Source organism: Crotalus tigris, unplaced genomic scaffold, assembly GCF_016545835.1.
Source record: "Crotalus tigris isolate CLP2741 ecotype Arizona unplaced genomic scaffold, ASM1654583v1 scf7180000018504.2861643, whole genome shotgun sequence".
In the NCBI taxonomy this organism is placed as follows: Eukaryota; Metazoa; Chordata; class Lepidosauria; order Squamata; family Viperidae; genus Crotalus; species Crotalus tigris.
The window spans coordinates 1,660,616-1,685,416 of NW_024097043.1; the positions used below are offsets into that span (position 1 = coordinate 1,660,616).

Below are 24,801 nucleotides of genomic sequence, written 5' to 3' on the forward strand. Positions count from 1 at the left end.
AGTAGGGCATCTTTTTATGTGGTGTAAATTGGCAAGGGCCCCATTTCCCATCAGTGAGGAAAGTTAAATCGGTACTCTGTGTGTTCAGAGCTCAGGGAAAGCTGGAAATTCTTTTCACTTTCATTTTTTTGAACAGTGCAACCTAATAGAGCCCCATATTGCACGTTTCATGTAGCCGCATCTTTCCTATATTGTGTAGATGACAGCAAGAAATATTTATTTTAGGAAAGTGGGTGTCTGCATGTATATAGCATTGAATGCCATATCTGTCAGCTACTGCTAAGGTGTGGAAGTGCAGAGTCATAATTGTACCTCTCCAGTTAATTCCATGTAGGAAATTCTTGAGCATGAACTGAGTGACCTGATAGAGTTCCTTAGGTCAGCACCTACAATTATCTTCCCTTCTCATTTCCTCTGCTGTTACATGTTCTTTTTGTGCTTTTATTATTGGTGAAAATAGTCATGTTCATCCTGGAGAAAGTATCTGTAGTTGTTTAGAGCTGACATTGACTTTGATGACACAAAAAATGTTGATGTTGATCAAAAAACTGTTACAACCTAGTTTACTAAACCTGCATTTTAAAAAAAAAGATGAGTAAGCTTCATATTTTATGTTAAGGCAAAGTGCAATAGCTCAGTGGTTAAAGATGCTGAGCTTGTCAGCTGGTTTGAGACCCGAGCACCTCAAAATGGAATGAGCTCCCATTATTTGCCCCAGCTTCTGTCCACCTAGTGCAGTGGTTCTCAACCTTCCTAATGCCATGACCCTTTAATATAGTTCCTCATGTTGTAGTGACCCCCAACCCCCCATCCAGCTGGCCGGGGAGGGGGTGCAGGAAGGCCGCTCTGCCGGCTCTGCCCAGCCTGGTTGGAGAAGCGCCATTTCTCTCCCTCTTTCTCTTTCTCTTTCCTCTCTCTCTTTTTCTCTTTCCTCTCTTTCCTCTCTCTCTTCTCTCTCTTTCCTCTTTCTCTTTCTCTCTTTCTCCCTTTTTCTCTTTCTTTCCTCTTTCTCTCTTTCCTCTCTTTCTCTTTCTCTTTCCTCCCTTTCTCTTTCCTCTTTCTCTTTCCTCTCTTCTCTTTCCTCTCTCTTCTCTCTATCCCTGTTTCCTCTTTTTCTCTTTCTTCTCCCTGTTTCTTTCCTCTCTCTCTTTCTTCTTTTTCTGTTTCTCTCTTTCCTCTCTTTCTCTTTTCTCTTTCTTCTCTTTCTCTCTATCCCTCTTTCCTCTCTCTTTCCCTCTTTCCTCTTTTTCTCTTTCCTCTCCCCGTTTCTCTCTTTCCTCTCTCTTTGTCTCTCTCTCTTTCCTCTTTTTCTCTTTCTCTTTCTCTTTCTCTTTCCTCTCTGTCTTTCTCTCTCTCTCTCTCTCTCTCTTTCTCTGTTTCCTCCCTTTCTCTTTCTCTCTTTCCTCTCTCTCTTCAAAAAGATCTCACATTCCCAGAGATGTAATTTGGTTTTGGGGCATTTCTTTACCAATAACTAGATATGGTTTATAAAGAAGGTGACGGGGAAGTTCTTGTTTGTGGTGCTCCATTCCTATATGTAAATGGACTCCTTATATAGTAGGGAAATACATTTGAACCTAGTGTAACAGCCAACATTATGGAATGTGAAGGAAGGGTAGTGGAAGTGAAATAATAATATAATGGATTCTCTCTCCTCTCCCTACTTATCAAAAAGGGATCAGTTTAAAAAAGCCTTATGCTACATCAGGGGTGGGCAATTAATTTTCCCAAGGGGCCAGTAGAAAAACTGGGACTATTATGTAGGGCTGAACCAAGAGTGCTGTGAAGGCACCGACACATGTGTAGGCACCGGCACATGCACATAAATTGAAAAAAACAATAGTCTCCTTCAAAATAAAAGTGATACAGTGGTGTTGCATGCATGGCTTATACTTATTTGCATTTGATTTCTAATTTCCAATTGACTTCATGTGGGCAGGACAGGGACAGCCAAAAGGCCAGATGTGGCCAAGGAGGCATAAAATACCCATGTCTACACTACATAGTCATAAGGTAGAAGTGACTCTTGACTCATTCTGCTAGTCTTCGATTTACAGCAGTTCATTTAGTGACTGTTCGAAGTTACAACGGCACTAAAAAAGTGACTTATGACACTTTTTCACACTTATGGCCATTGCAACATCCCCATGGTCACATGATCAAAATGAAGACACTTGGAAACTGACTCACTTTTATGACGGTTGCAGTGTCCTGTGGTCATGTGATCACCGTTTGCGACCTTCTGATAAGCAAAGTCAATGGGGAAGCCAGATTCACTTGTTAATAATTTAACAACTGCAGTGATTCACTTAACAATTGTGGCAAGAAAGGTCGTAAAATGGGGCAACATTCACTTAACAAATGTTTCACTTAGCAACAAAAATTTTGGTCTCAATTGTGGTCGTGAGTTGAGGACTACCTGTATATTCTGTCACAGATGATTTTGATACAGTGCTCCCATACCCTCTGAAGAATTATAGTGTGTTGTCTCTAAAGCTAAAAATTCAAGCCTTCGTCTGAACTCTTATTCTTTTGGATGCCTTCTCATGTACTTAATGATGATTTGTTGTCTCTGAATCAAGATCCAGTTGGATGCAGCTGACAGTCTGTTCATGCCATGATTTAGATTTTATTTTTGTATAGTTTTGTATGAATTCTTTACCATCAGCCTTGGTATAGCTGTACAATAGCTGCAGCTGTAGGAAAGCTTGTTAAAGGGGTGGAGCTCCCTAGAGATCAATTCTTTCTTTGCTATAATTTCTGGATCAGTAACCCTGCATTACAATTCCCCACTGCTCTCCCTGTTTTTCTGCTAGTGAGATTATCCGGAAGAAAGAAAACAACACCAGTGTCTTCTCAGTTGAAAATTGCATTATGAGGATTGATGGAAGGTGGGATAGTTGCTTCATTCAAAAAATGAAACAAAAATCTTAATTAATAACTGTGTATATAAAGAGAGCAATGCTCGGACATTGCCCCTGAATTGTATCTGAAGAGGGATGAGAGGGAAGAAAGGAGAGGAGAGAGAAAAAAGGAGGGGAGAAGGAAGGAGGAAGGTTGGAGGAGAAGAGGAGAAGTGGGGAGAAAGGGGAGGAGAGTGGTGAAGGAAAGAGAAGAGGAGAGGAAGAAGAGGGAAGTAGGGAAGAGAAGAAAGGGAGAAAGAAGGTAGAGAAGAAGGAGTGTAGATACAGTGAAAGGGGAAATGGGCGAGCAACACCAAAAGTCATGTGTATGAATTTATTTCATTTTATTAAAAGTATCTTATATATGAATGTAAAAAGAATGTACGGTATGTTAATATCTGATAAATATCACGGTATATGTATGGGGGAGAGTTTGGAAAAATAAAAAATTATTTAAAAAAAGAGCAGTGCTATAAAGAAGGTAATTTTTGCTTTTCGCTTCTAGCTAGCCTTTTTTTTTATATTTACGGTACAATTTTTAATCCAGGACAATGGTGCTGGCTAGAATGGAATATACAGTGAAAAAGTGTTTGTCTTCTATTTTTGCTAGTTAAAAATACATAGCATATAAAAAGGCTATTTGCACAATATATTTTAAGTAAATTATCTATTATGCTAAGAAGAGTGGATAAATGGCTGGTGGGGAAGTGTGTGAATGTTTTTAAGGGATTCTAGATGTTGAATTTTGAAGGAGTCTCACCATGCAAGTAGCAGTGATACCGCTCAACAGATGTCAGACCCGATTATAACCTTAGAGTTTTCTAATTTGCCAATTCATCTTTGTGTAAAGATCTTATCTGTTTTGCAGTATTCCATTATATTCTGTTTGCAAATGGAAATTTTAGAAACCTGAAACAGCCTTTTCAAAATGTTTATTTTTCCGAAGAAAATGTGAAGTGGTAGAGTTACAGATAGTGGCAAGATATGCCCCAAATATCTTTGTCAGAGTGTCTCAGTCTCAGTTCCAAATACTGTAAGGTGAAGGACCTTGTTTCACAATCTATTACAACTCTTATCCTGAAAACCGTAATGAATCCTGCGACTTTCAGGATATGAATTGAGCACAAGAGAATTTTGTACTAGAGGTAAACATATCTGTGACCTATTCATTGATGTGCATAAAGAAACCTGGGCCAAACATGTAGAGAGAAATAGAATGCCTTTGGTTTTTGATGAATAATAAGACTAAATATACAGAGTACAATTTATATATTGGTATATAATGACTTATTCAAACAAATACAGCAATAACAATAGCAACAAAAACCCTGGCCAAAAAAAAAATCAGGAGTCGGGGAGCACCTTTTCTGACTAGTAGATTTATAAAAAGGAATCACCTCACTTCATGAGATGAAGCTTGTGTCTTTTAATAAAATTTCTTAATCAGAAAAAGTACTACTGCTGTCCTGATGTTTTGGCCCCCCCAACAGGGCTGCTTTTCCAGTTTCAACAAAGAAACCCCCCTATGGGCCTCTGTTTCCTCATTTCCAGTAAATGGAATGAATTGCGTCATGGGAGTTTTTGGCCTTTTGGTCCGTGGTGAAGAAAAGGTTGAGAACCACTGCTCCACAGAATTCCTTATTTTTATGCTTTAATCTGGTTTAGTAATTGTGGTGGAGACTTTTCAAATCCTAATCATAATTTATAAAAGTTATTAAATTGATTTCAGAGAATTTAGAAGACAAACTAATTTCTGATAATAAATAGGCCAGAAATTATTTGGATGAATCAAAAAAATAATACAGGAGCAGGTGAAATATTAACATTTAAGATGATCTATAGGGATGGCTTTTCCTATCTTGGCTGATTTTAACGCCTGGTACTGAACATTTTTATCACTTACCTATTAACAAATCAAAATTGTAGATTTGAAAAATTGTAGTGAAATTGTGTGATCAGAAGTTTCTGTAGCATTTAAAAATATGTTAAATTAGATGTAAATGCCATGAAGTTTTTTCCTCATTGGAGTTCAGGGCTACAACAGCCAATTCCGGTTACAAGTTATTGGCTATATGTAGAAATTACTTGTGATGGGTGGGGAGGTATTCTGTATCAGTTCTCTGCCCAGAAGAAAGTTGATTTTTTTAAAATGTTCAAGTTCTCTGCTGCATGTTTATAGTATGAGGAATAGTCAAATGTTGTTGCTTCTTTTAAACAACTGCAGAGGGATACAATCTACAATCTACAGATTGTTCCAAGCTTTGGGAAACCTTTTGCCAGAATTGCTGATCCTGGCAGTTGCTCAGTGATATACACATTTTGGCACATTATTCCTCTTTATTTAAATGTTGTTTTGTGCTGTTTTTAAATTTTGTAAATAAAGAACAAAAAACAGTTTGCTTATTTTAAAACCACTTCATCATTACTTTGGCAACTAAGTTGCCTGGTGTTTTCCATAGCAGATATGTAAACTGTGAAGGACAAACACTTTAGAAAGTGAGAAGTGACTGAAATAGTAGCATTCGTGATATTCTGGGAACTGTTATTTGCAGTTCTGGTTTGTACCAAACAAATTCTCTATTTTCTGCCTCCCTACACAGACAATTAGGGAGCACCTGCTAAAGGTGCCCCCACTAGGAGGTACAGTATGCAGGGGCCTGATCACCAGATCCTCCGTAATTTCTGTCCTTTGGAACAGGGGTCCCCAACCCCCGGTCCGTGGCATACCAGCAACCGGTCTGCACAAACAAGCAAAACCCCATCCGCAGGATACAGACACAAAACCATGTTCCCTCCGGTCCGCGGAAAATCCTCTCTCCATGCGGTCCCTGATGCCCAAAAGGTTGGGGACCTCTGCTTTGGAATAGTTGCCTCCTGAACAAGAATGTCCCATTCCCCTAGCGACTCTCATTAGCTGATTAGAATATGGCTCTTCCAGAGGGTCTCTGGGGATTAATGTTACACAGCAGAGCCATTTGTCAGAAATGCATAATTTTAATTTTTGACCACTAATTGCTATTTGAGTTAATTTTCTTCTGATGTTGCATTCTGTTCTGTAAGCCATGTGAAGTTTGGTTAGTTAGGTACATAAGTACCGTAAATGAAATGTGCACCATTTTCAGTCCCTCACATCCCCCACTATAAAAAATCAGAATAGGTTCTACATAGGGAATGATCTAAATGTTTTAAAAGAAGATACTCCAAAGTGGTCACTATTGATTTCCAAGAGTCATTGGGATTGTCCAAGATGTTGTTGTTATTATTTCATCTTCAATTGATTCACAGTCTGGTAAAAACTTAACAATTCAGGTCCTAACCAAGGACCTAAGAGCTGTTAAGGTAACATCTAAGTATATAGCCAGTTCCAAATGGTTTTTTGCAAATTCGAAATATTCAGGTCTAATAAGTTCAAAATTTCCATGTGTCTAGGTAGCTCTTTGGGTATTGCTCCAAAGGCTCCTATTACTATTGGTGCAACCATTGATTTCTTCCTCCACAATTGCTCAACTTCAATTTGTAAATCACAATATTTCATTCCCCCCCCAGCTGTTTCTCTTCAATTTGTGCATCACCTGGTATTGCAATATCAATGAACCAGACTTTTTCTTTTCCACAATAGTAATGTCAGGCATGTTGTGGGCCAGATGTCTGGCTGTCTGTCGTTGTTGTTGTTGTTGTTATTCATAGTACTATTAGTTACAGCAGTATTCATTAAATTATTTTCATATAATAAATGTTTGAAGGCTGATGAACAATCTGAAACTTTGTGAAGGGATCCGTAAACTGAAGAGTTGGGGGGGGGGTCATTTAAATCATAAGATTAAGCATTATGATTGTGGCAAGCTCTTCTAGCATCTGCCTTGATAGTGTGCCTTCCCTTCCCCTGTCACAGTTATTACCATCAAATACTGTGACATGGACTGTGATTAGCATGACTACTGGAGGGATACAAATATATATTTGCATTCTTAAACAGCTATTGTCTTTATGGTGACACAGACCAAATGTTGAATCTAGAGATGCGGAGAATTTGGCAACCAAAGAGTTAAGGCCTTAGGATAGAAAGGTTACCCCCCCCCCTCATGTTTTCTAAGCAGGATCAGAGATTTGAATCTGAGGGATGAGTCAGTTTGAGAGATACTCTGATTGGTGAGCACAGCTTTAGTATATTTTCAGTCCTCCCATGTTTTTTCACCAGAAAATGTATTGCCATCTGAACCCAGCAAGGAGATATGGGTGGTTTTGCTGGGAATACATCCTTTTATTATTGTAGGGGAATTTCTTTTCTTTTGTTTTATATTCATAGAGAGAAATGAGGACAATGGGTGGAGGAGGTGATTTGAGGAGCTACAGCATGCAGTTATCTGTTTTAAGGTAATCCTCGGAGTGGCGGAAGGGGAGGCTAGCTAGGTAATGCTTTGCTCAAAGGACATTTATAAAATGCTGAAAAGCCAAAAAAGGAAGAGGATTAGTGTGTAAGCAAGATAGCAAGCTACTGGCTGGTTTTACTGGGAGCTTCCATCTGCTTCTTACTTTGGAATTCTGGAGTGGCCAGGCTCGCTAATGTTCCTCCCTCTTCTCATCAGCTGTTTAACAAGGACTCTTTGCATCAGTAAATATCCAGCCACGCCACAAAGTCTTCTACAAATTTCACTGCAGTCAGCCTGTTCCTCTGGGCAGACATGACACTCCAAGCTGTGCTAGAGACTGTAGAAAATGGGAAGCAAGATACTGTCCTCAAGGTGCTACAAATCTACAACCAGGAGGTGAGTTTTCATTGGGAATTGAGGTACCCCGATGGAGTCTTGAAGAATTCACATTGCACGTTTTAAGGCTGTTCTTGTGATTCTCCCTTCAGTTTCATCTGTCTGTATCATTGGGCAATATGTTCTTGTTATTAATCCTTTAACATAGGTATTTGGGGTTACTCTCTCCCTTCCTTTCTCAAAAGGAACTGCAGCTGGGATGCTATAGCAAAAGTATGCTGTTCTGTGAGAATGAATCATGCCAGAGAAATAATGAGAACATTTCAGATGAAAAAAAAGGGGGGGGGGACCCTAAGTGGCAGGCAGGTATATGGAATTCACAAATACACAGTCCTAGGAAGTTGTGTATGTAAAGAATTAGGTTGATTATTATTAGTTTAGATAAAATCTGCCGTAACCTTGGAACTTTTCATATAACAATGATATCACAAAATAAATGGTTGTGGTGATTAGATTTGCTTCAAAATGTTACACAACCTGAAATGTGCCCTTCGTATTAAACATTTCTAGGAACTTGAAATCAAACTGTAATGAATATGCAGTTGTGGATTGATTTATATTTGATTTTATCAGGGATACTTTTGCTCTATACATCTTTGTAACTGTCTCTGCAACAGATTTTCAGAATAGCTGCATGTAATATGTGTAACCCAAAATGTTATTTTCAGAGAGGAGAAAGAGAAGGAATATGAATATCAGTTGGTAGGTTGCATTCTCTTCATACACATCTGTGAAGCTGCTATACAGATAGTCCTCAACTTACATCCAGCTCAATTAAGGGGATTTATGATCCAATTCAAAGATCCAACAATCAGGTCCCCTTAGCAATCCCATGACTGAACTTCAGCACTCAGAACAAAGTTGTATTTATAACCATTTGTAGCATCCAGCAGTCATGTGACTGCACTTTACAATATTTTGCCAAACGATTTGCACTCTGGCTTTTTGTCAAAATAGCACCCATAGCGAACCATTGGTTTGCTTAAAAATTGCGACTTAACAACCGTGGCATTCCCTCAGATTCATTTAACAACCTAGGTGATTTGCTTAACAACTGCCACAAAACAGTAATAAAGTTGGTCATATGGCTGTCATGACATAACTATTATGGTTGCATGTCAAGAAATACCTTTATACAATATTTGGCCATTATCCATCAATTGGAAGGAACTCTCTGTAACTTCAAGCAAACATTTTTTTAAAAAACATTGTTAACCATAGAACCTTCCTAACTGGAAATGCTGTGAGAGAATGAATTAACGATTTTGTTTAGAGAATATGTGATTGTAGTTCCATTGTTGCACTACAGAGAAGTTGAGACCTTTATTAACATGTTTCTCCATCAGTCTCAATATGTGGTGGGTAGATGCCATTCTCAGAAAACACATGAATGATTCATGGGTACCTCTCAATATGGAAAGAGGCTAATGCTGAGGCTTTCTAAGAATTTGTGCCAGATAACTCCAGAAGGGACTACATAATGGATAAAGCAAAACATATGGCAATTCCTTTCCTAGTTAATAATAACAGAGAAATATATCTTGTTCCAAAAAGAGCTGATATAATTCTAAAAGTAGCAGTTATAGTCCATGTTCCTCTTTCAAGCTGTCACCACCCAAAAGTAGCTGAGAATGGATTGTTTGATGTCCCTCTAGCTTCCAACTGGCTATAGTAGTCTGTTGAGAACAGTGTTAGGCATGTTTTTTCAAGATAGCAAGCTGAAGGTTTTCATTTATGGAGGAATAGAAATAGAACTGCCTTTAATTGCAATTTTTTTTAAAAAATTCTGGGATAAAATATGCTATGATAAATGAAAATTCTTGGATTATATTAGAGCTGATGTTTCTGTTTTCAGTAACTAAAAATGGCATAGAAATATAGTCTCCTTATAAATAAACTGCTTTGAATTTCTATTTTTTATTGCCAAATGAAGTGAAGTCTATTAACGGACTTCAAAAATGGAATAACAATTATATTAATACAATTTAAATAAGTGAAATAATTGACAAAGTCGTTTAAATTTCCTTCTTCAGAACGTAATTGGCAATTGGAAAGAATCTTCTATTAAGCTAAAGGTATTTGCCATTTGGGAAAATTTGGACAAAAATCCCAGTTTAAGAACTGGGCCACCTGGGATATCATTACAGGCTAATGAGAAATGCCTCAGTTTTAAAAAAGATAATGATAGGCAAACCTATGCATGAAGTCTTGCTCATTATCTTTATCTGAAATATGCAGTGGTAGAAAATGTTTGGTAATCATCTGGTCCATGTTAAAATTATACTGTTAAGCCAGTGCATGTTTGAGCTGACTATTTACCTTAGAATATGCCTTAAAATATTTTAAAATGCCCAGAGTTTACTTCAAAAAACAAATATATATTTATGTAGTATATATTGGAGGTGGTGACCCTTTGAGAGCTATATGCAACGAAATTTCATTTTAATGTGTGCCGATTAGTGTACATTCAAAGTGACAATAAAGTTATTATTCTATTCTAGTCATAGAAAGATTTTTTTAAAGGTAGGTTTGAAAATAACTGCCCCAATTAATAAAGCTACTTAGAAAGTAATAATCCATCTTAACATTTCTTTTTCTTTCTTTCTTTCTTCACTTAGCTTTACATTTCATTGGTTAGCATCTGAGTTGCTAAGTATTTGGAAGAAATTGATTGTCATTTGTTTTAAAAAATTCTCTTATGTTTAGAGAAAATTATTTTCTTAATTCATTCAAGGAATTTTCATTTTTGCTTTCTCAGAATGCTCCTTGTTTCACCTTTGATGATGAAGAACAGGAAGAAAGAAAGGTATGTTGTTGTATCATTGTTTGTAGTCCACCAGGAATACTGGGTGTGAAAAATAATAACTTCTGGATGGAAGAAAGTCATGAACTATTCTTTACTGTGAAATATGGAGAGTTGGGGCATAGCCATTTTAAGCCATATTTAACATAATACACAGTTTTGCCTTTGAAGTCCAGGAGTGCCTACAGGAAGAAGAGAGAGGCTGGTAATGTCCAGTGAGAATTAAATCCATCCGTGTGTAAGGATGGTTAAGGTATACAACAACTTCTTTAGATGTATTGCACCTTTCAGTAGTCTCAGCCAGAATTGCTAATGATGAGCAAAGTGGGTAGCTGTTGTCCAACAATATCTGAAGAGCTCCAAATGGCCTACTCTGGAATATTTTGGTAGCTGAACATCTTATTCTGATTTTCAGTATGAATTTATAAGGCTTCCAGTTACCTCTATCCCAGAGAGTGTCTGCTTGTGGATCAGTACAGTATCAGTCTTGATATGGTTATGTTGATTAATGCAAATACAACAGGAAAAATTTACTCATTTACACATGCACGCACAAATACATAGAGCCCCAAAATATCAACTGTGTGCAGGTTGAAGTCTTATTAACTGTTTTAAAAAGCACTGGTGCTTTTATATATTCACAATGTACAGGATTGCTTTATATTGTTTGTCTGCATTTATTGTATTATTGCTCAACTTGGAAGGCAAGATGGATGGGGTTTGTAACAGGGTGATCAAAAGAAAACAAATTCTTCATTAACACAAAACCCTATATTCAAGAGAACTTTATTCATGATCAGAAACACACACCAAAAGCAACAATACTTTCCTTCCTTGAATTATCATTTTTCAACAATAAGAGCAGAGATGAAAATATCATCTGCATGCAGATATCTTTCTTCCATTTATTACTGGAGGAGAAAGTTGATACAGCTTGTTTTCTTTTCCTCTTCCTACTTATCAGACGCTTCCTTATCCACAAATGTTATTACATCAGTCCCAAAGGTATTTAAATCTCACCACATTTATCTATGATGCTCCAACATAAATCTATTGTGGTAATAGATTCAGGGAACATCAAGGAAGAGCTCGCAAACTTTACTGAGATTAGTCCTAAACTGTATTGTTACAGCTAGAATACCATAGAGCAGGGGTCTTCAAACTTGGCCCTTTTATGACTTGTGGATTTCAACTCCCAGAATTCCTGTGCCAGCCATGCTGGCTCAGGAATTCTGGGAATTGAAGTCCGCAAGTCATAAAAGGGCCAAGTTTGAAGACTCCTGCCATAGAGCATGAACCTCTCTTGACTTGCTTGCCTGCTGTTGAACATGCTCTTGTCTACCAACTGATTACATTCGGAGGGAACAGAGTTGTTTATACTCCATCTTACTGTGAGCTGATCATAAGCTTATCCTTTCACCCGAGAGCAGGGTAGGCCATCAGTTCCCACACTAGACTGGAGCCTTAAAAGTCCCACCGCTGGAGTCCATATCGTAACAGCAAATTCCTCAATGGTGGATCCTGCCCAAGAGCCAAATGCCAACCTAAAATGGTAATAGATATGAGCTGCATAAATAGCTCATTATCATATTTTCATAATGGAAAGGAGCCAACGATAAGCATACTTTAACACCATCGAAAGAGGTGGAGGCAGATGGGAAGGTCTGATACTGAACAAGTTGGTTCTGTATTTAAGAGGCAGGAGCAAGAGATGGACATTTCATTTATTTATTTTTAAATTTTTTATAGCCAGCCATGTCAGAAAACAAATTACTCTGGGCAATGTACAACAAAGTTAAAAAAAAAACAGCAATACACAAATAACACATATTATTAATTGAAAACATTAAATAAAATGGAGCAGAAAATAATACAATGGGCAAAGAGATGTTCATAATAATGGAGCTACCTCACCAATTCTCTGAAATTCCCGGAACTGATAATACAACTAGGTCTTGAAGAATTTTCAGAAAGTCAGAAGCAATAGTGCCAGCCTAACCTTGGGGCGGGGGAGGGGGGAATAGTCCATAATACAGGCACCATAGACAAGAAGACCTGCCACTTATCGCCCACCAAATGTAACTCCCTAAATGAGGGGATCTGCAGCATTCCCTTTCTACTAGATCTGGTGGGATGGGAAAATGTAAAAATTAGGAAGTCCCTCAAAAAACGTGCCCCATGTCATGTAGGGCTTTAAAGGTCAAAAATGGGACCTTGAGTTGGACTCTGGAAACAAACTGATAACCGATGCAGCTCACGGACCAGAGGGGTAATGTGTTCTATGAGGAATATAACTTCCTGTGCTGTTGCATTTTGCATCACCTGAAGGTTCCAAATACTCTTCAAGGGCAGTCCCATATAGAGATGGAGAGTGTCTAGTCTGCCTCCCTCTGCCCACTTGGGAATTGACTGCTTGTCCTGCTTTTGGGGCCATGCTGCCTGCCAAGTGACAAAGACGTCCATGTTTGATGTCTGAAAAACTATTGTGGAAATCAAATACTATCTGCTACATTGTTGACATACAGAGACCAAAGTCAAGTAGGTTTAGTAAAATTATTTGAATCTGAATGCATTTCCCTCTTTTTGAATAGCGCAACTCTATAGTGAACATACGAGTGCCCAGTTAAAGTAATCTTTGCACTGCCAGGCTTTGTGTTTCTGGCAGTGTTATGACTAAGGCCCATTCACCACTTACATCTATCTGCAGTACAGACATGCCCTAGCATTCTCCCCCCTCTCCCCAAGCCCTCATGACATTGTCCAAGCTATAGGTAGATAGTTTATCATTGGAGTAACTCTGCCTTCTGGCTCCTGAGATTTGTTTCTCTCCTTTAGCCATGGCAGTGTATACTTGGTAACTACAGTACTTCCCTCTGCGTGCATTATGTGGGGTGACTTCAAGGGCATCCAGAGAAAAAGCCACATGCATGTGTGTGAGGTCATAATATACAAACAAATGTCCCATGACAGTGTGATGTGGCTTTCTTTATCCCCTCCACCCCTTTACCCAATGGCCCTGCAGATATTTCTGGAAGGTTTTGCTTATTCAGACACTAGTTACTTTAGAAAAAAAATCCCCTGCTTTTTGCAACGCAAGCATGTTGAGTGAAGATGGAGGCAAGGGGCTGAATTGCTGGCTGGCTGCCATCTTGTATGCCTTCTTCTTCGCCATAAATTGATGCTGTCAATGCCATACTGCAGTGAGGAGAAATACTGTTCAGTCTCTTTGCTGTGGAGCCTTCCTCCTTCCACTTTTCTCCCTCCAAGCATCAATCTGCATAAAATAATCACTAAGCATACTCAGTCAGCATTAAATTATTTCTGGATTTCCATTTCCCTTAAGTTTTGAAAATCTCAAGAGTTTCTCCAAGCCTGTTTTGTCTATATAAGACATTTACAGCTTAAATCTAAGAAGTAAGGGGCATGTTTTAATTGCTATATATCAGCTTGGGATATTACAAAGTGAATGTTGTAGTAACATTGCTCATTTGCAGATAGAAATAGAACTGAGGATCTGAACACACTGCATGGGTTTAAGATATACTAGATTTTATTGGACTTTTGAAATTGTACAAGTGCAAACATAGATAGTCCTTCTTGTCTTATGCAGAACTTCATTGATTTACTCTTTTCTTTCTGATATTTTAGAAACTGGCCATGCTTCTGATCAAGTTCTTGGAGAGAGTTCTCCAGCCATCTTGTCAAGTGACATGCTTGGAAAGCATACGAATTCTGTCCCGGGATAAAAAATGCCTTGGCCCTTTCACCACCATGGAAAGTTTGAAGACACTAGCCAGGCATGCTGGGATTGTTTACAGGGAAGAGCAAATCCTGGAGGTTCCTGATCTGGATGTAATTCTGGAGGCACTTAAATGCCTCTGTAATATTGTCTTCAGTAGTCCCCGGGCTCAAGAACTGATGTCTGAGGCTCGGTTTGTGGTGGGCCTTGCAGATCGCATCAAACTCTATAATGAGAGAAACTTCCCCCATGACATAAAATTCTTTGACCTGCGCCTTCTCTTTTTATTGACGGCACTAAGGGTGGATGTTCGGCAGCAGGTTGCACAAGAACTTCGCGGTATTGGTTTAATGACAGATACCCTGGAACTTACCTTGGGAGTGAAATGGATTGATCCTCATGAGGTAGCCGCTAAAGGGGATCCTTCCCTACCGTTACCTCGGCAGGAGACAGAGCGTGCTATGGAAATCCTGAAGATCCTCTTCAATGTCACTTTTGATACCAACAAAAAGGAAGTGGATGAGGTAAGACACCCCGAAGTGACCCTGAGTATTTCATTCATCGTCTTTATTCTTGAGGTAGTCCTCAAGTTACAATCATTTGTTTAGCGGCTGTTCAAAGTTACAACAGTACTGAACAAAGTGAATTACAACTGGTCCTCGTGCTTAACAGCCATCGCTTGAAATCCGGCATGTATTTATAATGGTTGCAGACCCCCAGGATCATTTGATTGGTGACCTTCCTGGCTGGTTTCTGACAAATCAGAGGGAGAAGCTAGATTGGCTAAATGACCACATGATTCACTTAACAACTGCAGTGATTCACTTAACAATAGCAAAAAAAGGTCATAAATTGCTCATGACTCATTTAACAACTGTCTTGCTTAGCAACAGAAATTATGATCCCAATTGTGGTCGTAAGTTGAGGACTACCTGTATTCACCATTTCATTTCACCTATGATTTCTATAGTTAGAGACATGTTTCAAGTCTTCCTGGATGTCCACATCTGGGATACACCAGGAATGAACTCCAGATTATAAGAGGAAACTTGCATTAATTGCCCTACAGCTCTCCCCCTTATTTGCTTAATTACTGTGTTCCTAGGCCAATCCAATCCCAAATGCCTGGGTGGTTATAATAAAAGTAAAAAATAATGTAATAACTTGTAAGGAAACATAAAGCTATAAAGCAGCTCTCAGTTGTTTTGGGCTGAAGGTATGTTGAAATAGGGCATTGCTCACTTGTTTTTGAAATGCAAGGATGGCCTGGATTATATGTTGCCTCCATAAAATACAGGTTACCACTGAGGAGGCTTGCTCTCTTGTCCAGGGTGCAGGTACCTTCCAAGGTGTGGGGGACTTCAGGAGACCCTTTCCAAATGACCAGGCCAAACCAGCAGATATTATTATGTCATGGTTATGTCATGGATATTACTTACCCAGCACTTCTTTATAATGTCATAAACCATGTTTCAATAGAAACATAGCATCAGTTTCTTGACCCCCATCTGTTCCATTAAATTAGATTTTTTCCACTCTTCAAACTACATAATGTGATTCTTCTTAGTTTCAAACTTATTCTATGTATGTGTTTATGTATTTGCCCAATGAACTGCTTTTGTGCATGTAGTGACTCGCTATAACAAGGTTTCTTGGTTACATATACATGCCACAAAAATGATTTATGATACTATTTCTTTAAAGCCATTTATTTCTATATTGCAAATACGTAAAATCCTGTTTGCTTCCATTATTTTAAAATATGATAGTTCTCTCTGGTACCAGTTGCTCAAATTTTTCAACATAGTTTGGCTTTGAAAAGTTAGGGAAATAAATTGTTGTTGTTGTTGTTGTTGTTATTATCATTATTCCTTCAAGTCAGTCTTGATCCCTGGTGACTGCATGGTTGCTGCAATTTTCTTCACAACCTTTTCAGAAATGGCCTTTTTCCCAGGGCCAAGAAAGAGTGACAGACCCAAAGTCAACCAGCTGGCTTTGTCCCTAAGGCAGGACTGAAACTCCTAATCTCCTGGTTTCTAGACTGTTATATTTAATCAAACTGGCTTTCAGGAAAAGTTAAAGACCTATTAAATTTGTATGCCTAATTATACTGTTAAAGGGGATGGAGAGAACAGATTTATTGGCTTAAAATAAATCTCCCTATCATGCTACCTTCCAAATGTATTAGACTACATGATTGTATTGGTTGGAAATTCTGGAAATAGGAATCAAAACACATATTACTTGTGATCAAAAACTCAGCAAATTATTGAAGAATCTGAAATGGCTGGACGAAAAGCCAAAATGTTGTTTATTTTAGTAATTTATAAGAAAGCATTGCCATTACTTGTCTTTTATTTCTTTTAAAATTGAAAATTTCAATTCTTCATGAACCTAGCTTGATTCTATTGTTAACATTTGCCTTGTTGATATAACAGTTATTTTATTCTCAGTCTTGCATTCTTATTACCTAACATTTTCTTGTTATTTTGCAAAATTTGACATTTGGGGGAAAGAAAACTTGAAGAAAATTGTGGGTATTCAGTAGACATACATAGGGAAATAAATGCCAGATAAGGCAGTTATGCTAATTCATCTGTTGCTATGGCTTTGCAATTTGTAACAAATTAGGGAACCAGGAATTTACAGATCCTTTATTTTGAGTATGCTAATTTGCTTTGCAGATTTTCAAATTCCATGTATGCCATTTCCCCCTTGAACTCAAATGTATATTTGATTCTGAAAATGCATTGCTGGAACAGTATGTGTCAATAAGCAGATTGCCTAAAATAAAAAATGAGCTCTTTTCTCGTAGTAAAGGTTTTAATTTTGTTTTTGGGCCAGGAAGATGCTGCTCTGTACCGACGTCTAGGTGCCCTTCTCCGTCACTGCCTGATGATTTCAGCAGATGGCGATGATCGGACAGAAGAATTTCACAGGTGATTGTCTGTATTACCAATACAACAAATATAAACTACATATAACAATATTAAACTATTGATAGTTGGTAGGTTTAGTAATAAAAATAGGGGAAGAAGAGGGAAAATGTGGAAATTTTATAGTAACTAATTATAGAATAGCTAAATAAATTGGACTCTGTTGCTTAAAATATTTTTCCGACTGTTAACAAAAACCATGTATCTCCTTGCATAGTAAAATAAATGTAGTATCCTACTTATGTGCCCCAATATCTACCTGTAAATCACTTCCATTTTGACATGGAAAAAAAAACATTGACTTCGGGTTTTGCTGATTAGATAGGTTTGTTGCTATAGAAATGGTTGGTACACATTATGTAAAAGTAAAAAATTGAGGTAGTATGTTTTTTTCTCATTCTATTGGGCTAAAAAGAGTCAGATCAGTGCTTTTCTTTCTTTTTTCCCCTTTACCGTACACTTTTTTCTTTCCCCTTTTCCCTCCCCTTTTCTCATTATTTTCATTTGTATTTTATACTTTGATCAGTTTAATAAAATAATTAAAAGAGAAAAATGTGGACCCTAATATAGTATACAGTAATTCTTAGAAGTGAAAAAAGAATGCTATGACTGAGTCTGCTTTAGTGTTGAAAAATTAGGCAGCTTATGTAGAGTATTAAAAAAGTAGAGTTTTTTAGTATTCTGCTTGATGTAGACACAGGTGATAATAATTTTATGTAGAGATAAACATTATCAGCAGGAAAGGCTCTTTTAAAAATATTGCTGTTACTGCTGGAAATTTGCCTATGTAGTACACGGGAGAAATCCTTCCCTAGTGAAATCATAGTAGGAATTTAAGAAAACATTGAAAATGCCTCTCTTCCACTGCTTTTCATTAATTGAACTAACTTTGATTTCATTGATGTGAATTGTAATTTTCCTTGAATTTATTTATAATTGGGATTATTCTTGTATTTTATCATTTGTGTTTTGAACTATTGTAAACCATGTTAATTGTTGTGTAAGGAGAGACACATATACTGTACATTTAATAAATAATAGTAAGTGGGTACATTGCACATTATGAACAAGAGATCTGTCAAATTTGTGACTTCTACCGGACTTCTACTATAAAAATGGTTATATAACAGCAGATGGAGGAGAAGATGATGGAAGCCTGAACTAAAAAGGAATGGTTTGCTATTGTTAGACACGGCACAATTTGAAATTTATTCTCCTGTTGCTAAAACCTAAAAAGTACTCGAGTTTTCAGAATGAAACAGCCTTTCATTTATATTGGTTGCTAACTTCTTCCTGTTTTACCTTTTATCCTTCCTTCAGCCATACAATCAATCTTTTGGGCAATCTGCCTCTCAGGTGTTTAGATGTTTTGCTGACTCCCAAGGTCCACCGAGGCTCCCTTGAATACATGGGAGTCAATATGGATGCTGTCAATGTTCTCCTGAGTTTCCTTGATCGACGTCTTGATAGGGTGGGTAAAGCAAAACAAGCAAGCAATTTGATTTATGATGATACCCATGTTTGATTAGAATTCATTTAAGAGTCTATCCTGTGCTTAAATATATGACATTTGCCCTACCACACGAAGATGGACATTTCAATTATTTATCACTCCGTAAGAAAACTTATGTAATGGCAATTTGCCTGGCAGTAAAGAGGTAGCAACAGGATAAATTATTGGTTATTATCTGACATGAGAGTAGGTTGAATAGAGAATATTCCAGAAATGCATTGCCCCATTGGTTGTTTGGTTGATACAACATCTTACTAGCTTGTGAGAGGCAGATTTAATTTTTGGAATAGGAAACATTACCACTGATTTGCTTTCTCATTTTCTCTATGTTGCTGTTTAATTATCATCATAGCTCCATTGCCCTATTTTCTCCAAAGCCAAAATAAGAGTTTAACAAGGTATATGTTTATACGCTTCCAAACTAGTTTAATAGTGTATATGTCTTTGCGGTCCTGTGACAAAAATGGCAAACAGTATTCAGTCAAAGTAAACATTAAGTAGCTAAGGAGAGAATCCAATAGCCAAGGTAAACATCCCTCAGCAGGGTGCCATTACTTCCCAAGTAGGCATACTACTGTAGAAATCCTGGCATACTTGCAAACATACCTGAAAACACTCATTGAAGGCAATACCCATAGAGTTCATAAGGATGAGCTAGAAATCACAACAAAGTCAAAACACAGGCTTCTGCACTCTCTATCTTCCAAAACTGAAAGACAAACATTTTAGGATGAAGAAGGCAGTGAAGTACTTTTAGGACATGGGCACAACTGAGCACATACCACTGAAGAGATTTTCTTTGCCATGTTTTTGAAACTATTTTATGGTGTCAGTGAAGAATAGAGATTAGAAAGCTCCTTTTCTTGAAATAAAGTCATCAAGCATTGATGAACTTTGGAACCAGGTCATAAGTAACTTTTTTTTTTTGGAGGGGGGAGTCCATTATAACTTTGAATAATCACTAAGGGACTGGTGAGACGTCAAAGACTATCTGTATACAAAGCAATTCTCATCCAGTCAGACATTCATGCAGAAGAATATTGCTTTTTGCATGCATTAATGCTAGGATTTTTCATTATGTAAAAAAGAAAAGACTCCCTCAAGTCAACCTGACTTCTTAGTGATTGCACAAATGTGTAGCAGCTTTTGGCAATAATACAAAAGTGATTTGTAGTTATCTTTTTCTGTGAATTTGTTAAAAAAAATGCCCTGGTCTAGACTCTAATTATGGGATGTCTTGATAATTTTCTTTCTAATTACTAACTAGGTTTGATCCTGCAGAGGTTTTTTGGAATCAAACTTTGAATAGATGCGGCTACCTGCTAGGGCATTCATTATATAAAAAAACATTGAATACGTCAGGACATATAAACATTGAATATGTCAGGGCATGAATATGTCAGGACATGAAATTGTAGCAGCAGTTGCTGAAGGAAAATTGGGGAGGAAATTTTATGTAGAAATGAAATTTAGGTAGATGGCTTTCATAAAACATGTTTTTTTGTCTTCAGAATTGCTCTGGTCAGTGTGATGTAGTCTCTTGTTGACCTGTAGTTACTCTGCAATTTTAACTAACATGGTTGATTTTCACTTTAAAAAAAATCCATACCTACAAACCATTTTCATGCATAGAAAACTTAATGTAGAGTTGATTAAATCTCTTTCTTTTTACTCCTCTTTCACAGGGTCACAAACTCAAGGAGAGTCTTACTCCAGTGTTGAACTTGCTGACTGAAAGTGCCCGGGTCCATCGACAGACAAGGAAATTCCTTAAATCAAAGGTACCATTTTAATCAAGCAAGACCCATAAATTAAAATTTGCTGAGCCAGTTACAGTATGAGGCCAAATTTATTTAAAAGACAATGTACAGCATTGATAGTATGAAACTGTCTTTCTGGTGCTATTGGAATGCAATCTGTGGATATCAGGATATTTCTTAATAAAGTTCTGAGGGAGATTTTTTTTGTATTCTTGCATTTTCTGGATAGTGCAATTGCTATATAAAATGTAAAGACTTTCATGTTGTGTTGTATTCTGAATGATCATATCCCTGCATTTCTTTTGGTATTTCTGTGGAAGTAATTTGCAATTGGTTTCCTCTACTTTTTTTCTAGAATTCGCACCAGAGCTAACCCTGTTTAGTTTCCAAAATCAGCCAGGGGTGACTAGTTGCTACCACTGAGACAACATATCTTTATAATAGGTGATCAGGAGTATGTGGTACTCAGCAAGCACAACAAGTGGTTAAAGAGGAGAAATGCATTTGAGTATTTCTCTTAATTCTATTTTATCATTTGCCAAGCAAAGGGGGAAACTTTTGTCACTGTTATTCAAGGATTTGTAATTGAGTTTTCACAGTATAATTCACGGTGAGGACTGAGCTGCAAAAAAGAGTCTGTGGGCTGTATGTGAACCATACATTGCTGGTTTCTTATTTAGAACATAAATGTTTGGTATCCCTTTCAGGTAGGTACATGTTCACCCAAGTCACTCTGGCAAGGCAGAGGTTAAGTAGAGCCCGTTTACTGCTTACTTATCACAGTGTCAAACAATCCACCTACGGTGCCATTGAAGCTCCTCCCCAGCCCTCAGTTTTCCCTTAGTCTGAATTCTCTGGTTCACAAACTAAGTCCTAGCTGACCCACCAGGTAAAGAAGGGAGTAACATTACCCACAAGTACACAAGTCCAGAGTTCCCAAAAACCCAAACAGGAGAAATTATCAATATATCAGTACATTAAGAAGGCATCTGTATTTAGTAGGATGAGATTAATCTTTCTGAAGTCATTTTCAGGGCTTCATGAAACCAAGTTTAATATGGCTCTAAGGATCACTTATGGCTTTCCATGGATTCACAGATACTTCCTCCATTACGGGATGTGAAAAATAGACCTGAGGTGGGAAACCTGCTGAGAAATAAACTTGTACGCCTCATGACTCATATTGACACGGATGTGAAACACTGTGCTGCTGAGTTCCTGTTTGTACTCTGCAAGGAAAGTGGTAATTATCCATGCTCTCACTTGTTCATCTCGGGCCTGTTGTATACTTGCAGTTTGAATAAGTAAATAGGAACAAGCTGATCCCTCTGAGATGTTATTTGGATGGTGGTTGAAAATTAAAAATGCAGGTAAACTGGGATCTCATAGGTTATTGGATTAAATTATATTGCATGGAAATGAAGGGAAATGTCATTCACTGGACCAATTTTAAAATTAGGGAAGAAGATAAATAAACTTGAATAAAATGTGCTGCTACCGGGCTTGGAATTCGTTGTAGCTGTTAATCAGACTTTTCCTCACAGCAAAGCCACTATTGGTTTTCTTGAACATTACAACAGGAAAAGTACCTTTGCAAAGATGCCTTTTTCAGATAGTATTTCTCTTTTAAATGCTTTGCCTTGTAGACAGTATGCAACCTTCTAACATATATGACATCTACCTAATTTTCCTATTTGAGGAAAAGGTAAGGAAGTGGCCTGAAGAAGAATAAAATTAATTTTTTACCAGGTTCACTATAATATTATATAAGAATGATTCTAAACAAGTGGTGACAATCAAAAAGTTTTTCTAATCCAAATGAGTCATGCTTCCATCCAGCTGTATCAGTAACAGAGAGGAATCCTGTTGGTCAGCTTAGCTTCTTCCTTATCTGTGATTTGTGGGTTTGCAAGAATGTACCTCCTTGATAAGCTAGTCTGATAAAAATGAGATGTATTTGCTACTATTTCAGTTCATTTGCTTCTACACTAATGAGAAAGTTTGACCTTCTATCTCAGTGGTGGCGAACCTATGGCACGGGTGCCAGAGGCGGCACTCAGAGCCCTCTGTGTGGGCACGCGTGCCGTCACCCCAGTCCTAGAGCTTCAGCTGGGTTTTATAAAACCTTTTCACTTTAGGCCTCCGCTGCCGTGTGCAAAAAAAAAAAAAAAGTTCAATCGGTCAATTTCAACTTCTTGTGGGAAAAAAAAGATCTTGCAAAGTTGGAATTGATTGAACTTTTTAGTCCCACCCAGTCTGCCGTTATCACCGCAGCCGCAGCCGCACCCACCCAATGGGCCGCGCCCACCCAATGGCCCCCCCCCCCGGCACTCAACGATGCAAAAGTGGGTTTTGGATTGCAGTTTGGGCACTCGGTCGCTAAAAGGTTTGTCATCACTGTTCTATGTCTCCACAGTGTCACGGTTTGTGAAGTACACGGGATATGGAAATGCTGCTGGTCTTCTTGCAGCCCGAGGCCTCATGGCTGGGGGACAGACCGAAGGAGAATACTCTGAGGATGAAGATACTGATACAGAGGAATACAAGGAAGCAAAACCCAAGTAGGGATGCATTTCATACTTTGCTTCTTTAAATATGATCTTTGATTCTGCTTCTTTGGTGCAAATCCCTGTCATATTTGGATGTTAGAATCTTAGCATAGAAGGAATCCATTTGCAGGATCCATTAAATCAACCACCCTCCCTATGAATGTCACAGCTGTTTTACAAAGCCCGCTGCTTAAGAGCTCTTACCATCAAAAATACCTCCTGATACTCAGTGGAATCTCATTTTTTAAAAAGACCTATTGCTTTTTGACTGCCCCTGCCTCATTTTGTTATTTGATTTCTCTTAAGTTTCTTCTTTTCTATTTGTTTCTTTGTTCAGTGGTCTCTTTCTTTTCTATTTGTTTCTTTGTTCATGGTCTCTTTCACTTCTTGCCAAGTTATTCACAATTAGACAATTCCTTTTACTTCCAGCTCTTGACCTAATTGACAGTGACAGTTATCAAGAGGCAATTGCCCAATAGATATGCACAAAGTTGGACTCTAGGTATTTTGACATTTTTTAAAATTACATCTTATTTTAAAATTGGAGGAAGGTGAAACAAGAGGGAAACATGTAATGTAATATATGTTCCCCTCCTGCTTCACTTTCCTCCAATTTTTCTGCACACATTTATTGTACGCTTACATACATTTAGTGTAACGTGTAGAAAGGCAACTGCTCTATGTAAGATGTATTAAACAGAGAATTTCCTTGTAATTTTAGAAGCAAGAAAATTAATTAACTTTAGAAGTAACAGAAAATTAATGGACAAAACTAAATAAAGAAGAATAATGTAATGGACATGTTTTGGGAAGAGAAATCCAACATTATTTGAATATTCTGTATAGTTCCTCTTCATTTTAGTAGCATGTGTTTGTGTTAATCAAATGCATATTAGAGTTATATTTTTAGGCTACTCAATATATCCATTAAAAAACAACATCCAAGAAGGGAATATATGATATAAATTTTAGCACAGTTATCACATCTTCCAAGTCCCTGTGCCCTTTTGATTTTTACAAGCGGAAAAGCTGATTATAGTTAACTTCCTTAAAAAAATGAATTGGATTTGTTGATTCATTGTTTGTGTTTCATATATTCTACCTTCTTTTCTTTGGTTACTATGTGATTCAACTATTTAGCATTAATCCTATTACTGGACGTGTGGAGGAAAAGCTTCCTAATCCAATGGAAGGAATGACAGATGAACAGAAGGAGCTTGAAGCAATGAAACTGGTGAACATGTTTGACAAACTCTCCAGGTACTAAAAGATACAGCATAATTATCCAGAAATGGATTGTTAGTAGGAGAACAGGCTGAAAGAAAGCAATTGGTTAAATCAAAACCTCTAAAATACAGAATTACAATGGATTCAGACAAGTTATTTCAAACTATTTAATTTTCTTTGGACTAATTTACTACTCAGTTTGATGGTTCTGTTAATATTGGAAGAAATGTCTGCAGGCAAAACTGTGAGCCCAGAGGATGGTTGAAGAGATTGATTTAGTCTTCCTCATTTAATTATATTACCATAATCTCTGCGCTGAAAGGAGCTGAAGTGGTGCTCTGCCTTCAAACTTCAGTAAAATTATCCAGGATAGATTGACCGTAATAGTTGTCATACTATGGTTTTTAAAACATGTTTGGTCTTGCTGGAAAATCTTGCTGTATGTAAAAAGTGGGAAGTTTTAAGAGGTGAGAATAAGAAATCTGTGACAAAGCCTGAAATGATATCAGAAAGAATTGCAGAGCAATTTTCTGGTTAGTTCAACAGAAAAGGATATTAGGGCTATTACTTACAGTGGCAATTCTAACATTGGCTTGGCCTTACTA

At 37.6% G+C, this 24,801-nt stretch overlaps 1 protein-coding gene across 5 annotated transcripts in view; it reads left to right on the top strand.

The window, feature by feature from the left end:
• RIC8A (RIC8 guanine nucleotide exchange factor A) overlaps positions 1-24,801 on the top strand; it is a 30,453-nt gene that overhangs the window by 741 nt on the left and 4,911 nt on the right. For 2 of the 5 annotated variants that reach the window (XM_039353206.1, XM_039353204.1), the window contains exons 2-10: positions 7,490-7,669; positions 10,428-10,475; positions 14,121-14,735; positions 17,056-17,150; positions 18,468-18,618; positions 20,346-20,441; positions 21,519-21,663; positions 22,837-22,981; positions 24,110-24,229. In XM_039353206.1, the coding sequence (XP_039209140.1) occupies positions 7,586-7,669; positions 10,428-10,475; positions 14,121-14,735; positions 17,056-17,150; positions 18,468-18,618; positions 20,346-20,441; positions 21,519-21,663; positions 22,837-22,981; positions 24,110-24,229 (1,499 nt within the window). In that variant the 5' untranslated portion in view covers positions 7,490-7,585. Of the gene's footprint in view, positions 1-2,646; positions 2,892-7,209; positions 7,278-7,489; positions 7,670-10,427; positions 10,476-14,120; positions 14,736-17,055; positions 17,151-18,467; positions 18,619-20,345; positions 20,442-21,518; positions 21,664-22,836; positions 22,982-24,109; positions 24,230-24,801 lie in introns of those variants that run through there. The other 3 variants (XM_039353205.1, XM_039353207.1, XM_039353208.1) reach the window with 3 other exon arrangements.